Source organism: Silene latifolia, chromosome 2 (genome assembly GCF_048544455.1).
Source record: "Silene latifolia isolate original U9 population chromosome 2, ASM4854445v1, whole genome shotgun sequence".
Taxonomy (NCBI): Eukaryota; Viridiplantae; Streptophyta; class Magnoliopsida; order Caryophyllales; family Caryophyllaceae; genus Silene; species Silene latifolia.
In genome coordinates this window covers 112,879,211-112,897,690 of record NC_133527.1, presented here as the reverse complement: position 1 = coordinate 112,897,690, position 18,480 = coordinate 112,879,211, and the positions used below count along the sequence as shown (strand labels likewise).

Genomic DNA, 18,480 nt, shown 5'->3' with positions numbered 1-18,480 from the left:
CCGTAGTTCACAAGTCAACAAATGCCTATGATGCTAGAGTCACATTGAGATCCTCTCTAAGATGCCAAACATTGCATTCAACCGGAGGATTAAGAAGGCATTAACACAAATTATAGGATTCTATAAGACTTTAAGGAGACATTTAATGAGAGGTCCTCGGGTACTGATGACCGATCGGGGTGACCTGTCCCCGATCGGGGTTCCCCGTCTTTGGATTCTTTACGTTTCACTTCCAAGTCCTATATAAAGGGGACTTGTATGCATCCAATTCCATCTTTTCTTACGTCTTATATTGTCTATAATAGCCTTAAGCAATATTTCTCTCATTAGTTTTCATATTTGTTTTCAATATTGTTAAGCATTTAGTTATCAAACATTTGGTTATTTATATATTCAAACATTTGGTTCTACTTTGTTCTTCCTTACAAGTTCATTTCCATTACGGTATTCCTATTTCTAGTTTACTATTTACATTTCTATTTAGTTATTGCATAGTTATCATTAGCACTTTTATTATATCATATTAGTATTATTCTTGTTATATGTTTCACCATTTAGTTTACATCATTTCTACAATTATGTCTAGCATTTTATTCAATAAAATTTATAGTTTACATTGCATTATGAGTAGCTAAATTTCTTATTCTAGGGGCTGGGAAGCTATGCAAAATCAAATATAAAATGGTAAGTTAGGTTGATATAATATTGTCTAATTGTTTCTATCACATGTTTGCATCATCACGTTTAATCTTTGTTTAAAGGCCTTATTCATTTATTAAGTTTGTTCATTCGTTCTAAAAGTCGAGAGGCATGGAATTGAATTTGACTAAGCATGTGTAGTAGGACGACCTAGTCATAAACGAGAGTTTCTCTAGGACCCGGTCTATGGTTGACACTAATATCGTAAGGTGGGTGTCTCTAAGCCTAAACATTTGACAATGTTATTATAACCGAGTTTAACATGAACATATATTTACCTTTGCATGTGTGACCCGACTCCCCTAGACCCTCTTTTATCATATAGTTTACATCTTAATATTTGTTAGTCATCAAACGAACAACAAACAAACAAACTAAAATCGACCTTGATAAGAATCTTTCCATAGCATTTCACAACGCAATTCCCGTCTCCTTGTGTTCGACCCCTATTGCTAGATTAATTTGTGTCTAGGGTAATTATCTTTGCATAGGTACACGATAAGTCTATCAAATTTTGGCGCCGTTACCGGGGACACACTAAATCCCATTTGATAGGCTAAGTTCTTATCCTCTATTTATTTTGGCATAGGTGTGCGATAGCCTATCATTTGTGTCTAGGGTAATTATCTTTGCATAGGTACACGATAAGCCTAGAAATAATGGATATGATGCGAGACTTGAACATAAGTGTTAATACAATTCGTGATGATCAAAGACTTGCATTACATCCAATTTATGATCACTTTGCTAGACAAGGAGTAATACAACCCGAGGGGCCACCCTTCATTTTATACTTATCCCCTGGGTGGATTTCCTCCTCCTCCTCCCCCTCCTAACAATGATGCACGTACTTTTACTACATATGCTCCCGGTCCGAATTTTTGTGGTTCGGATTATGGAGTTGAGGCATTACATGGAGGATATGGAGGGTATGGTGGCAATGGAGGGTATGGTGGTTATAGTAGCTATGGTGATGGTCTTGGTAGTGGCAAAAACCTTGGTGAGTATGTCACTCCTCTTCAAGAGGATGACTCTAGTGGAAGTGGTCAACAAGGTGAAGCAAGTGGAAGTGGTAAGAAGAAGAAAGGAAGGAAGGGGTTCAACTTTTGTCCCTTTTCTTAGATGAATGATGAAGAAGTCCCCCGTATACATACTAGCTTGGGGGGAGGCTAGCAAGTATAGTAAGTTTTATTTTCTTTGCATGTTAGTTTAATTTCTCGCAACCCATTAAATATAACCTCTAGTCCTTCTTGTTTTGTGCTATTGAGCTATTTTTATGGTTTAGTTGGGTAATTTAATTGTTGGCACATTGAGGACAATGTTGTGCTTAGCTTGGAGGAGGGGGGGGGGGGGATTGCATTTGCATTGTAGTGTAGTTTGCATGTAATGTAGAAAATTTGAAAATTTTTGAGAGAAATTTGTGCTTTTTGCATGTTTATCACCTGCTTTCTCTCTTGCTTATCCTAATGATAGGTTTTAGCTAATGATTTGTTCTTTCATGATGGGATAATAGCTACATGGGGATGTCTTAACATAGTAGGTGGGAGATGGAATATGAACCGAATAAGCTTGATCTTGACTATTGGCAAGCTACAAATTTGTAAGGTAGAGCCTCTTTAGACCGATGCATCCATATCCGGTCTCTCTTAGGTGAGTGTAGGTGTCTCCTTATGATGTGTGTTTCATCAAAACTCACAATTATGGTACTCATCTCATCTCTTTGTAAGCATGCATTCATTTGTTATAGCATTTTGGAGCCATTCACATGATAATAATTGTCTTCTTGACCCCTTCACAAACATTTTTTCCTAGCTACATTATAATTTGCCTACCTTGTTGAGCTAGTAGCTTTGTTTGGTCTTGTTTGGGTGCTCAATTGGGATTTGTTTCAAAGTTTGGAAATCATGTGAGCTTGGTCTTAGTGCTCGAGAAAGAAAAAATAAAGGAGAAAGATGATGAAAGAAAAAAATGATGAATTGAAATGAAAAATTGAGAAAGAAAAGAAAAAAAAAAGAAAAAAAAAGTTGAGAAAAAAAAAAAGAAAAAAGCATGAAATGAAAAAGAAGTATGAATTGAAAAAAAAAAGAGAAGAAGAAGTTGATGTGAGAAACTCTCATGCATTATTCGCATGTTTTGGAGAGTTTACTTATGATTTGAATTGCAAATTGGTTTAGAATTGGGATTGAGCATCATTCCTTTTGGTTGTTGCTAGCTTGACATTAGCTCCACAATCCATATTTCATTTGTTCCCCTTTCTTATCCATTACATATTGCCTTCTTCCTACCCATTTGGCTTCTTTATCATGCTTGCATTTGATTGTTTTGGCTTACTAGTTTTGATTGATTACCATATTAGATTGTGGGCACATTATCATAAGTCGAGGATAGTTGAGTGTTTTCACACAAATGTCCTTTCACATACAAATGAGTTTGAGTGCATCGTGAGAGTCCATTAGTCAAAAGATCATGCAAGAGCTTAAAGGTTTGTTCAAAGTCTTCCATGCTATGCCGTCATGAAAATCTCATCCATGTTTTTGCATTATTCCTTATACCCATTTTGTCTCGGATTTTGAATGATTATGCTTAGCTTGTTTTAGGATATTGCAATTGATGGGATATGGTTTCTTGCTTGGGGACAAGCAAGAGTTTAGCTTGGGGGAGTTTGATGTGTCCATTTTATATATAGTTTAACCCCCTATTTTAGCTCGATTTATTTGACTATTGCGCTTTATTAAGTTTTTTTGTGAGCTAATATTGCATTCTAGGTGTATTGCTCATATTTGTTACATTTTGTAGGAATCTAAGCGATCGGAAGCTTTTTCCCGTCATTTTAGCAAACATCGGAATTTGCAAGGCTAAGTTGAGGCAAGCTTGATCATGGCATGACAAATAAGAAGTGTTAGTCCAAGCAAAAATGACACTAACTTATGTTAGTAGAAAAATGAAGAAATGAGCCCAAGTATAAAATCAAGTGTTAAAGCCCAAGTAGAGAAGATGGGAGAATACCTTGGATGCTCATCTTAGGATGCTCTTTGGTTGCTAATTGTGTAATTAATCGGGTGTTTAATAAGGAGTTAATGGCCAACATGGGACTCTCTAGGCAATTACTCAAGCAATTAAGAGAAAATATTTGGGGTTGACCCCTTGTATTTTACTCTAAGTTTCACCCCTCATTTCCTATATAAAGGGTGTAGACTTCAACACTTCCTACACACCATTCCATATACATTTTTCACATAATATTCTCTCTAAGGCTTAGGTTAGTTTAGTCTTTAGTTTAGTTTAGTTTAGATTAGAATTACTTTTAGTTTTATGTTACAAACATTTTACATTAAGCATTTCAATACAATTTCCATTCAAGTGCATTTACAATTTACATTTCAAGTATTGTTCTTCCGAGTTCTATTTCCATTGCAAGGTATCTCTATTCATATTTTCATTATGTTCATCATTTCATTTGTCATTAGTTTAGTTTGCACTTTCATCATGTTAGAGTAGTTTCATTTGTCTAAGGAGTAAGGTTCGACTCCCGTCTCTATGTGGTTCGACCCCTACGTACTACATTCATTTGTTTTTCTAGGGTATAAATATTATCTTTGCATAGGTGTGCGATAGCCTATTAAATTTTGCAAAATTTGATAGGCTTATCGTGTACCTATGTAAAGGTAATTGCCCTAGACACAAATTAATGTAGCAATAGGGGTCGAACACAAGCAGACGGGAATTGCGTTGTGAAATGCTATGGAAAGATTCTTATCAAGGTCGATTTCGTTTTGTTTGTTTGTTGTTGGTTTGATGATTAACAAATATTAAGATGTAAACTATATGATAAAAGGGAGTCTAGGGGAGTCGGGTCACACATGCAAAGGTAATTATATGTTCATGTTAAACTCAGTTATAATAACATTGTCAATTGTTTAGGCTTATAGACACCCACCTTACGATATTATTGTCAACCATAGACCGGGTCCTAGAGAAACTCTCGTTTATGACTAGGTCGTCCTACTACACATGCTTAGTCTAATTCAATTTCATGCCTTTCGACTTTTAGAACGAATGAACAAACTTAATCAATGAATAAGGCCTTTAAACAAAGATTAAACGTGACGATGTAAACATGTGATAGAAACAATTAGACAATATTATATCAACCTAATTTACCATTTTATATTTGATTTTGCATGGCTTCCCTAGCCCCTAGACTAAGGGAAATTAGCTACTCGTGATGTAATGTAAACTATAAACTTTGATGTAAGAAATGCTAAACATGATTGAAGAAATGATATGAACGAAATGATATAACATAAAATAAGAATATTACTAGTGTAATATAAATAAGGTGCTAATGATAAACTATGCGAAAACTAAATAGAAATGTAAAATAGTAAACTAGAAATAGAAATACCGTAATGGAAATGAACCTGCAAGGAAGAAACAAAGTAGAACCAAATGCTTGAATATATAGAGTAACCAAATGTTTGATAACTAAAAGCTTAACAATATTAAAAACAAATATGAAAACTAATGAGAGAAATATTGCTTAAGGCTATTGTAGAGTATATAAGATGTGAGAATAAGATGACCCTAATGACGGATTAAGGCCCCTATTTATAATTAAATAGGGGCATAACGTAAAAGTGCTAGAGAGGGTCAACCCCGATCGGGGTTGCCAGCCCCGATCGGGGGCGTGGTTGTCCGGGCATTCTTTCTTAATTCCTCGATTAATTGCTTGAGGAATCTCTATGTTCATGCTTTATTGCCTCCTTAATCACCCGGTAATGCTCTATATTCTTAGCATCCAAAGCTCCTTAGCATCCAATGCTTTCACCTTAATTTAGACTTTCATTTTGGGCTTGACTATGCATTTGACTTCATTTGTAATTCTTTACTTCAATCCACTAAATCTTCATGCAAAAACCCATGCAACTTCATACACTTAGTCCAATACTTGGTCTTGCTTAGCCTTTGCACTCTAGCATGCAACTTTGTTGGATTTTAGCTCCTAAAAGCTTAAACTCCTACAAAACATGTGGAAACAAGCAATTGCAACTAGAATAACAAATATTAGCTCAAAACACTATGGTAAGTGCTAAATGACATGTAAAATGGAGCTAATATAGGGGGTAAAACAATATAAATTATTCACTTATCATCGGCTTTCAAGGAGCTTAACCCTTTGCTCAATATCAGAAGAGGGAAAATTCCCGGTTATCATTTTTTCCCCAACTTAGGAGAGACGAGTGCTCAAGTTTTCCACGGTAGCTAAGAGTCAAAAGACCATGTTGTTGGTTTCGGCAGAAGTCATGGCGGATGAAGGTTGATCAGCTTCTTGAGTTTCTAGTTGGCGATCGATGGCACCCAAGGGATTCCTATTTGACATAACGATAGGCGTTATAACTTGTCTTGGCAAGGTATTGCACAAACAAAGGCAAGTGCGACACATATGTATAAAAGGCAGTTATGTCGTGAAGACGCGACAGTGTGATTAGTTTATGAGTTCATTAAAGATCGTGAATGACCTCTTGCGTTTGAACTCTTGGTGCATGACTTTGAACTTAGACTCGAGTGTCAACTTTGGCATAGTGATGCCTAGACAGACGACTTCTGACTTAGTTTGGAGGTTTGTCGATGGAGTGACGCCGTTGGACCAGACATGTAGACAAACTTCACCTTTGACCCGTAATGTAAGGAAAGTATGGGTTTAATACCCGAGAGGTTTTGACTCGGCTAACGCCATTGAAGATGTGTCGACAATTAGGCGACACGACCTAGACCAGAAGGTAGGTACTAACTTCGGTAGAGACTTGACGTTATCTAGACGACTTGACTTAAAATCGACTCGAGGCTGAATCAGAATGGTGGACTAAAATTTTCAAAAATAGAAATTTTCAAAAAGATTCATTTGTCATTTTATGGACGTCTTCCGAAGAGTAGGGATCTTCAAAAGGTCGGCCAGTTGAAAGGATTGTTTTAGGTTTGTTTTCAAAAGACGATTTAATTTAAATTGCGGCGGCTCTAAAAACAAAGTGTTGTTTCCGAACACGGTTTTTGAAATTCCGAATCACGGATTTGAAAATCAAGAATTGAAGAATTTGGAATCGTCATCACAATGGCTATGAAAACGGTTAAATTTGTTTTCAAAGAATTTGAAATTGGGTTGAAAATTTGAAAACGGTTAAATTTGTCTTTGAAGATTAGACTTTTGATTTGAAATTTGGAAACGGTCAAATTTGTCTTCGAAGATTTTATTTTGAATTAAAATTTGAAAACAGTTAAATTTGTTTTCAAAGATTTGACTTTTGATTTGAGATTTGAAAACGGTTAAATTTGTTTTCAAAGTTTTGATTTTGAATTGAAATTTGAAAACGGTTAAATTCATTTTCAAGATTTGAAATTGGAAATTATGAGGATTGGATTCGTCATTACGACGGGTTATAAAACCGTTTTAACCTTTGAATTGCGGTATGCAAATCGAAAATTGTGAGAATTAAAATCGTCATTACGACGACTTAGAAAAGCCAAATTTGATTTCGAAAACTAGATTTGAAATTTGAAAAGCTGCACGGGTTGAAATTGTCATTACGACGGTTTGAAAATCGTTTTTGTTTGAAAGCTGATTTCAAATTTTGAAAATTCGAGGGTAGAATTTGTCATTACGACGGCGTAAAAGGGCGCTTTGAGAATGCAACGGTCGACAACAAACTGAGGTTTGAAATGCCCATTATAATGACGTAAAAGGGTATTTTGAAATGGTTTGTGAAAACCAAGGTTTGAAATCGTCATTACAACGACGTAAAAGGTGCATTTGAAATGGTTATAAAAACCGAGTTTGAAAATCGTCATTACAACGGCCTAAAATGGTGTGCAACGGTCGGCGAAAGACCGAGGTTTGAAATGACCATTATAACGATGCGAAATGTGTTTTTGAAACGATTGTAAAAACCGGGTTTAAAAATCGTCATTACGACGGCCTAAAAAGGTGCTTTTGAAACGGTTGTAGAAAATTGGGTTTGAAAATCGTCATTAAGACAGCCTAAAAAGGTGATTTTGAAACTGTTGTAGAAAACCGGGTTTGAAAATTGTCATTACGACGGCCTAAAAAGGCGTGTTGTTGAAATGCAACGGTTGGCGAAAAACCGAGGTTTGAAATGACCATTATAACGGCGCAAAAAGGTGTTTTTGAAATTTTGAAATAACACGGAAGGACTTATGATCACATAACACATAAGCACTCGCAGTTTCATTATATTATGCATAATGCTGACACGAGTTTTGGCTTAAAAGGGTGGGTTACACACCAAGCAATCAAACCCTGATTTTTGAGAGGGATACCAATCCAAACAAAATGTGTAAGGAGGGTGTCGTAGCCTCGTGCTCGAAGGTGATGAAAGCTCTTTGGCGAAACAAAAATGTGCAACGTCAACGGTATGCTTGACTCAATCGGGATTCGAAACACAAGGATGAGAAAGCTCACGCCGACGAGACGGGCCAATTGGTCGAAAAGGGTTAGGTCGTGGGCACGGACAAGGAACCCGACTATGACCATAATATCAATTAATGCACTTTAACCACGACTTCGTTCGAGTTTCACCTCTAAGGATCACAAAGACACAAGTGTCCGAGTTTTCCCCAGCGGAGTCGCCAATCTGTGGACATAGCCACCTACACGCCAAGCCAATCTGTGGACGTATAGCGGTCTTAAAAGCCACACTCGGTGGCGTAAAAAATGCTTTCGACCGGATTGTTTTAGATCGGTCGGTTTCGTCGCGGTAAAGGTCTCGAAACGATGCACGAGATGTTCGGAGTCACCACCAAGCATTTGTGGGATGCTTGGAACCCGTTCGAATCCACTTTATACCTAGGCTAATCAAGGGAAAAAGCGGTGTTTGCCATAGGTACTAAAGATAAGGAATCGTCCCTTTTAGCATCCTATCGCTAGAATGACTCTCATACACCCTGGATAAGGCCATCCACTATCCAAAGGTTCTGAGTATGGGGTGAGGGTACGTATTAAGAAGCTCTTTAATCGAACACCCAATCCCGCCCGCTCTTTAGTAGAATGACTCTCGTACGCCCTGGATAAGGCCATCCACCTCGAGACTCGTCCGACGGCGTCATGCCACTACGTTGGATGCGAGTCAAAATCTGGTCAACACCGTCACATCATAAATCAAGTCAGCACCGAGGCACCACACACGATTGCCCTCGTCTTGTTGGGTCTGAAGTGTCTTTCCGTCTTTTGTGTTTTTTGCATTTAGTCGTTAAACCGTGTCGGATTGGGATATAATGTGAGCCATATTCTGGCTCAGAGCCATGGCCCCCTCTTCAGCATCAGCCAACAACAACGATGACAACAGAGATTTCACGACTGCTCAGCTAGCCAGCCTACTCACCGCTCTTAAGGTCACCCTGGACCGTGTCGGGACCCGTATCGACACCTTGGAAAATAAGGAAAACGTAGAACACAACACTCCGCCTCTGACTGAAACTGAGAAAATGCTCAAGCTCTTGGAGGAATAACTCCTAGCCCGTGGTAACAACATCCACCTTGAAAACAATCGAAAATTCGAACCCGTTGGGGATCAACTACCCGACAAAATTACCTTGACTGATGTTGTAACACCCCCATTTATTTAAGGGCCTGAACTAGGTCTCCTCAGATAAATGATGGTGTTACCATCTCGGAAACCCGAGGCCGTAGATAACAAAGGAAAGAAACACAGTACTTTATTATAATGTTTATAGTGAAATTACAACTGAAATTAAAACAAAGTCTCCAAATACGACCAAAAGATAAGTCTGATAAAACTACTAAAAAGACTAAGGTGGGCTAGGCACTAAGTCAGTCATCCAAGCTCTCTTCCCGGCCAGCTCCCATCAGTCTCTGAATACCTGTCAATCTGCTCCCCAAAATTGGATCATCACAGGCGTACACGAATACACGGGGTCAGCCACGAAGCTGAGTAGGTAATACAATAAACAGTAACATGAAACACATGCTCCTCCATCACCACCATCGCCATCACAACTCATAACCCGGACAACCCAGCCATACCGATCCCCGGTAGACTATAAATATCGACCGTAGCCGATCGCCACTCCTTGTTGAGGACACCAGGGCAAGTCCTGCAGAACCCGCCTGGGCCTTATCACAACGTCATCATCACCACCTCCACCAACTCCAATGTAATAATATAATAAAACAGTTCAACAGTAGTACTTAACGGAATTAAATCAGACAATCATATTATAACATGTAAATCACCGATTTAGTCAATCCAGTCACATAGTACGATATCAAGTCCAGTGTATTCCCTTACCTCAAATAGCGGTAATAAGCTAACTGCAGATCAGAAGTACTCCACCCGAAACTCGCCACCTAAACATATACATAACATAATTAATTCAATTAACTATTCCCGTTCCTATACTCAAGAGCTACTATAAGTAGAAACTTTCCCAATTTAGAAGTTACTAAAAATATAAGTTACTCAAAATAGAAAGTTTCCTAAAATGGGAAGTTTCCCAAAGTAGCAATTACCAAAAATAGCAAGTTACTAAAAATAGTAACTTTCCGAAATAAAATCCCGACTCAAAAGCTTAAATACATTATTCCGTCACCGCTACTTAAAATTAACTTAATAATCAAAACTAATAATGTAAATATTAGAAGTATACACATTCCCGACTCATTAAAATAAAACCCGTAACAAAATTAATTCAAAAACAACGCACAACCCGACACACGCGCACCCCCCTTTTCAACCCGTCACAACTCGCCCCTCAACCACCAATCCTCACCGCCGACCACCAGGCCTGACACCAGGTCTGGCCTGGTCACCTCCCACCACCACCAACGTGGTTGACCCACGCCGACGGTCAGAGCCACCACCACTAAAACCCCCTGCCTGCGTCCCTGCCGCCACAAATGCCACCAACAGCCCCCTTTCCCAACTCGCCTACCACCACGACACTCCCCTGCCACCTTACCAACCACCACCATTGACACCACCGTCGCACGGCGACTCTGACACACGTGGCACCACCGATTCGACCTCCCCCGAGTCCACGGTGGTGCCACCCCTTTTTCCTATGTCTGAAATGTAACCAAAAACACCCAACCAACCCCGACACCTAAACACCACCACTGCAACCACCACCAGCAACGACCACCACTCTACCCACCACCACCCGACTCGACTCAACACCAACAACACATCCCACAACCCCACGACAACCACAACAGTCCCTAAAAGACGCATAACTCAATTCAAAACAGCGGGACAGAAATGAAAACGGGAAACCTTACCTATGACGGCCGTCGACCTGTGCTTTTCCGGCCAGTACAACCACCCTCGACCACTAGCAAAGGCTTCCCTAGACTCACGGCAGACCCTATTCCCTCCACACTCACCGGCGTGCGTTCGTTGGCTGCGATTGTTGCTTGAGGCGGGAAAGAAAAAGGGTTGATGATGGTGAAGTGTAGAAATGACGGTATGAAGGGGGTTGGGTTTTAATGATAGATTAGGGTTTCATTTTAGGGTTTTGGTAGGGTAAAAAGGTAAATGGGTAAGTGGGTACTGAGTGGGTAAATGGGCTAAGACACCTCGACCCAAAATGCCACTCAACTACAAACCTGACTCATCTTGCGATATGAATTAATCAATTATTTTTACGCTTTTACCATTACCTTACGCTACCATTAAATAATAAAACTCGCCCAACGATAATAAAATACGGGGTATTACAGATGTACCCAAGTTCAAGGGGGTGGAGGACCCACTCAGCCAAATTCGGGCCTTCATAGATTACATGTCTATCAAGGGGGTCAAACAAGAACTCTTCACCCGAATCTTTCCATCATCTCTGGAACCAATTCCTCGCCAATGGTACTATTCCCTCAACCCCAAGAGCATTACTACTTGGAACGAAGTCAGTGTCAAATTTGCTAAATAGTACGCCGACAATGTCGAGATCTAAGCCAACACCCTCACTCTTGAAGTCTTGACTCAGAATGATAAGGAAGGCTTAACAGAATTCCTAACCCGTTGGAGGAGGGTGAGCACTCAATTGGTCAGTAAGCCAAGTGAATCGACTTTGGTGGAGAATTTTGTCAACAACCTCCATCCAGTTTATGCCAACCTACTGAGATATCAAAACATCAAAACATTCTAGGACCTACAAATCCTCAGAACCCGCATTGAAGACGACCTCTACACGGGTGTCCTAGCCAAAACCACTGGTAGAGGCTGTCAGGGATCTACATCAACTGGATCTCGCCCCTATGGTCAGACAAACAAAATCGATGAGATCAACCTCCTCGAACCAACCACAAAGAAAACTGAACGTCCTCAAAGGGTATTCACAAACTTGGGAACAACCTATGTCAGTGCCCTAAAAAGGCTCATGGACCAAGGGATACTACCCAAAGACAGGTATGAAGCATGGGCCCTTAGAATTAAAGCTTCCACCTATACTATTATAAATAACATTTTGTTAAAAAAGTCTCAGGCTGCTGTGGACATAGCCACCTACACGCCAAGCCAATCTATGGACGTATAGCGGTCTTGAAAGTCACGCTCGGTGGCGTAAAAAATGCTTTCGACCGGATCGTTTTAGATCGGTCGGTTTCGTCTCGGTAAAGGTCTCGAAACGATTCAAGAGATGTTCTGAGTTGCCACCAAGCATTTGTGGGATGCTTGGAACCCGTTCAAATCCACTTTATACCTAGGTCAATCAACGCAAAAAACGGTGCTTTCCATGTGTACTAAAGATAAGGACTCATCCCCCTTTAGAATCTTATCGCCTAGAATGACTCTCGTACACCCTGGATAAGGCCATCCACTATCCAAAGGTTCTGAGTAAGGGGTGAGCGTACGTATTGGGAAGTTCTTTAATCGAACACCCAATCCCGACCGCGTTAGCGGCCTCTACTGATCGATCGTGGTTGTTTAAGTGGAAGAGTTGATAAAACGGTTTAAATGTTGGAGTATGTGTACTCGACAATAATGCGATCACATGTTTAAATCTCATAATAAGATAATGAGGGAAAGTAATATTTATTGTCAACTGATCCACATTAACCGGTAATGGTTGGCTGGCTAGAGTTTGACATTACTGTCGTATGACGGTGGTGATCAGTTGATCCCTTAAGGTCATACCTCTAGGGAAACATTCTTAATTGATTAATTAATTAATTGTATGATTGATACAAGTTAATTAATTCCTTAAAATTGACAAATGATTTTGTGAGTAATACAACGTATCTTATTGTAATTTGATTAAATAAGATTCATATTAAGTAATTAAATTGTTTTATTACTTAAGGTTTATTTATTGTTTATGAAACAATTAAAATAAGAATGAATGGTTTATTACAAATACAAGTAGTTGTGATTTATAATTCTATGACCCATTTTAAGTAATTGTAATTGTGAATTACTAGTTAAATTTTTGTATGTGATTTATTTTGTTTCTATAATGATTTTTAATAATTTAAAAATGCATTATTTAAATTACATTTCTAGTAACATGTCCAATATGTCACACTACACAAATTAACATTTGACAAACTTAAAATGGACCCATTTTATATGGGTGTGCCGTGTAGAGGAGGGTGCAAGGAGTTGGTTGTGCTTTATTCATTTAATTAGTGGAAGGCATAATGATGACCTAAAAATCATATGCTTGTATGCCTAGTCTCTTGAGAAGACAAAATAGAAAAATAATTGGGCACTCTTCCCCTATGAAATTTCGGCCACTCATAAAGAACAAGGAGTAGTAATCTCATAATATTAGTATTTTTAAGGACACAAATATTAATTTCTAGTAACTAAATTAATATTTGTATTAAGAGTGTTTCCTTGGTACAAATCCTTAAGGAGTAGATCCCATTATTGGATCTAGGGTTTTTGGGGCATTTGGATTATTCTTTAAGAAGACTAATTTGGTAGGAGACCAAATTAGTATAAACCACTCGACTCTCATTGTAAGAATAACCGTTTTTCTTCTTACTTCGTATTTTTGTTATGCATGCATAAGTTCCTTCTAGTTTATGATTTAACTAATAAACACTTAGTTATTAGAGGTTTCTAATAAGAGATTAATGAATCTAACAATTGGTATCAGAGCAAGAGTTGTTGCATGCATAATCGGTTATTGTTTTTCCGAGTTAAAATGTTAACATATAAAACTAAAAATTTGTGATTTATGAAGATTAATGCCACGAAAATTTTGCATCTTAAATATTCTGGTCCGAAATTGATTTTAGGTCATTTTGATGATTTATGGTAATCTATTGCTCTTTAAAATGATTTTTAGTATTTTTATTACATTTTATTGAATAAAATGACACTTAAAATGCTGAAATTAGTTAGACTATGATTCTGACCTTTAAACTTTTACATGATCTCACATGCATATTTTACACATTGTATGTAAAATTTCGTATAAAATGGTTTTATATAGCATGATTTATGATTTTTACATTATAAAAGTCGATTAAATAGAGGTATTTTGGTTAAAAATGGTTAGACTTCGTTTAAGCCCGTGAAATTTTAGTATGTTGTCACATATAATATTTACACACTGTATGTAAATTTTGAGATGAAATGGTTTCATTTTGCATGATTTATGATTTTTAGATGTAAAAATCGAATAAATAGTGACTATTTTAGCAAAAATAGCTAAAATCAATTTTATGGCATGAAAATTTTTCCCAGTGTTGAATATATAATATGAACATCAGATCTAAAGTTGCATATTAAATTTCGTATGATTTTAATGGTTATTAATTTTATGGGATATAAATTGATAAATAGCAACTTTAATAGTCACTAATAAAAATTCGACTTTTGGATTTAAAATTTGTCATTTCCAGTTTTTAGAAACTTAATAGAATATTCAAAATTTTGATTTTGATTTATTGCATAATTTTATGATTAATTTGAAATTAATAGGTTAAAATTATGTTTTATACAATTTATTTGTGAAATAAATTAAAATGATCTAAAGGCAAATTTTTATTAAAATTTTGGAATGTTGGGAATTTTTCAGAATATACAAAATTATGATTTCGAAATTTTCGAATTTTTATGAATTATTGGGAATTATTTCCTTTTATTATGAATAAAGTGTTTAAAGAGCAATAATAAAATATCAAGTTGAATTATTGTCAAATATTTAGTGAAGACTAAATTTTTGAGTCCTAAGAAGGTTGGGGTAATTAACTTGGACATAGATTTGATTTATGTAATGTTGTGTGATTTTAATAAGTTAATTGTCACAATTATCCATAAAACCGGACATAATATACGCTATTAGGTTAAATAGGGCAATTTGGCACATCACATGTGTAACACCCCCATTTATTTAAGGGCCTGGACTAGGACTCCTCAGATAAAGAAGGGTGTTACCATCGCGGAAACCCGAGGCAGTAGATAACAAAGGAAAAATAAACAGTACTTAAATTTAAAGTTATAAATGTTTACAACTCAAATAGAATATGTCCCAAAACTGAAAATAAAGTCTGATAGCTAAACTGAAATAAAAGTGGGCTAGCTCTAAGTCAGGTGATCCATGCTCTCTCCCCGCCGACTCCATATGTCTCAACAACTGTCAATCTGCTCCCCAAGAAAAGGATCATCACGGACGTACACGAATACACGGGGTCAACCGCGAGGTTAGTAGGTAATACGATATAATAAAGAATGCAATGATATGATCCTCCAATCCCAACTCCATCACACACATCCCGGGAACGCCCACCATACCAACCGGCAGACTATACAAATCGACCGTCGTCGATATACCGGCTAAATGGCCGAGGACACCAGGGCAAGTCTGCAGAACCCTTTGGGCCTTAATCACGATAATCTCATCTCCTCCAACTCCAACTCCAATGCATAAGAAATGTATAAAATATATGAAACAATAATGCTCAACGAGATAAATAAGATAAACAGATATGTCATATAATCACCGAACATGTCAACTCTTTATAATCGTAAGAACTCAATCAGTGTATTCCCTACCTCGATCTTTGAGTCAAATGGACAGGATGCTCAATAATATTCCACAACAAATTCGCCCTCTGAAAGATAAATAAATGATAAATGATTACTTAACTATTCCCGTTCCCAAAATAGAAGGTTACTAAAAATAGAAACTTCCTAACATGGAAAGTTTCCTTAATTGGAAACTTCCCCGATATAGCAGTTTTCCATTTTAACCAACCCGACTCAAAACCCGTCTCTAATTATTTAAATGACTCGGGAATTAAATTAAATAACTAATACGATAAATAAAAGATTAAACGAATTATACGATTAAGAAAAACTGAATCAAACATTGAACAACCCTAACAACCCGACTCCCACAACCCGTGACTTCACACTCGCCCAAACCCCTCACGCGCCGCCTGAACCACCACGACAACCACCAGGCCCGTTCCCCAGTTCGACCCAACCGCCGACAACCGACCCCAATCTGGTCGACTATAGCCGGCGAGTCAAACTAGGGCTACCAACAGCCCTGACACACTGCCTATCAGGGGTTGCCGCCACCAACAGCCTCCCTTTGCAACCCTATAGCCACCACCGTCATCAACATCATCCTATGCTACCACCACCACTCTGCTCGCCGTCAAACAACGCACACAGACGCCGTGGCGCCGCTGTTTCGACCTCCCCCGAGTCCACGGTGGCGCCACCCCAATTCTAATCATCTAACCCGTCTGAAAACCCCTGTTTAAACCCGTTTGATTGTCCCTGTCGATAACGCCTCTTACCGCCATTTCCACCGCCTAAAACCTCCCTAACCGCCACCAATAGGGGCGACTCAAACCACCCAATACAATTTCCCCGACACCAACCACCATTATCACCTCCCTGTGACACACGGCGACAACAACTACAACCCGACAAACGACAAAAATGGAAAAGAAAGGGTGACTGCTTACCTAAACTGCCACGTAAACCACCACTAAGGCCGCCTCAAAGCGTCGACAACCACCCTATGCTCTTCCCTACTGCGCCGTTACTACCCACGTTCAATCTCTCCCTCTCGATTTATGTGATTGTGAAAATGTGTGCCGTCGAAGTGAGGGAGGCGGGTGAGAGAAGAGTGTTTTGTAGAGCTAGGGTAAAAATTAGGTTAAAGTAGGTTAGATGGTAGGTGGGTCATGGGTAACGTGATTGGGTAAATGGGCTATCTAACGTGACTTCGTTCACTTAAACCCGTCTCAACAAGTCTACGAATAACTCGATCTTACGATATCAACACGATTAGATAGCTTAGCGTAATAAATCGATATAACCCGTCTTAATTAGTCATATAAAATACGGAGTATTACAGTCTTCCCCCCGTAAAATGAACTTTGTCCCGAAGTTCGCTCATCTATCAGCCTCCAAGCATCGTTGTGGGTACCAAAACAGATTTTCTAATGTAGATAACTCATGGATTTAGGTTAATAAAACAAAATGTTACATTCTACCCTGCTAAAAAGAAAGTTACGTCCCGGAACTTACCTCATGTAAACAGGTGTGGATAGCTTTCCTTCATGGAAAGCTCAGTCTCCCATGTAGCTTCCTCAACATTGTGGTTAGTCCACAAGACTTTCACCAAAGTTGTCTCTCCATTCCTAGTCTTCCTCACTTTCCTGTCCAAAATCTCCTTAGGTGTCTCCAGATAGGACAACTGCTCATCCACCTCGATCACCTCAGGACTCAACACATGTGATGGATCGCTCAAGTACCTCCGCAACTGAGAAACATGAAAGACATTGTGAACTCTGGCTAACGCTGGTGGCAAAGCTAAACGGTATGCCACCTCTCCAACTCTGTCCAATATCTCATAAGGTCCAATGAATTTCTGACTCAGCTTTCCTCGCTTCCCGAACCTCATAACTCCCTTCATCGGTGACACTTTGAGTAATACCTTCTCTCCCACCTCGAAAGAAATGTCACTTCTCCTAGTGTCAGCATAGCTCTTCTGTCTGTCCTGGGAAGCTCTCATCATTTGCCTAATAATCTGTACCTGTTCAACCATCTCTGAATCATCTCGGCCCCAAAACGACGGCGTCGATCGATCATCCCAACACACGGGACTCCGCATTTCCTACCATAAAGTGCCTCAAATGGAGCCATCCCAATGCTAGCGTGATAACTGTTGTTGTAAGAAAACTCGATCAACCCCAGTCTGTCTTCCCAAGATCCGCCAAACTCTAGAACACAAGCTCTCAACATATCTTCGAGGGTCTGAATAGTCCTCTCTGTCTGACCGTCAGTAGCAGGATGAAAAGCGGTGCTCATCTTCAGTTGAGTACCCATCAATGACTGCAATTCTGCGAACTTGGATAGAAACCTGGAATCTCGTCGGAAACGATATCTTTAGGCACACCATGCAACTTTACCACGTCTCGAACATAAGCCTTAGCCAACTCAGCCTTACTCCAAGTATCTTTCATGGGAATAAAGTGAGCTGACTTGGTCAGCCTGTCGACGATCACCCAAATCATGTTGTTACCTCTCTGAGTCCGAGGCAACCCGACGATGAAGTCTATGGATATACTCTCCCACTTCCACTCTGGCACATCTAGCGGCTGAACCTTCCCCTGCGGTCTCTTGTGTTCACCCTTCACTCTCTAGCATGTCAAACATCGAGACACGAACTCAGCAACTTCCTTCTTCATATTAGGCCACCAAAACGTCTTCTTGAGGTCCTTGTATAACTTATCCCCTCCAGGATTTACAGAATAAGGAGTAGCATCTGCCTCAGTAAGAA

General features: G+C 38.9%; 1 protein-coding gene across 1 annotated transcript; it reads right to left on the bottom strand.

The window, feature by feature from the left end:
* Positions 1 to 17,226: 17,226 nt before the first annotated feature.
* On the bottom strand, positions 17,227 to 17,745 carry LOC141641193 (uncharacterized). Its single transcript, XM_074449864.1, has 2 exons — positions 17,635 to 17,745; positions 17,227 to 17,460 (listed from the first exon to the last, which is right to left on the bottom strand). The coding sequence occupies exons 1-2, from the start codon at positions 17,743 to 17,745 to the stop codon at positions 17,227 to 17,229; spliced, it is 345 nt and encodes a 114-aa protein (XP_074305965.1).
* Positions 17,746 to 18,480: the final 735 nt, after the last annotated feature.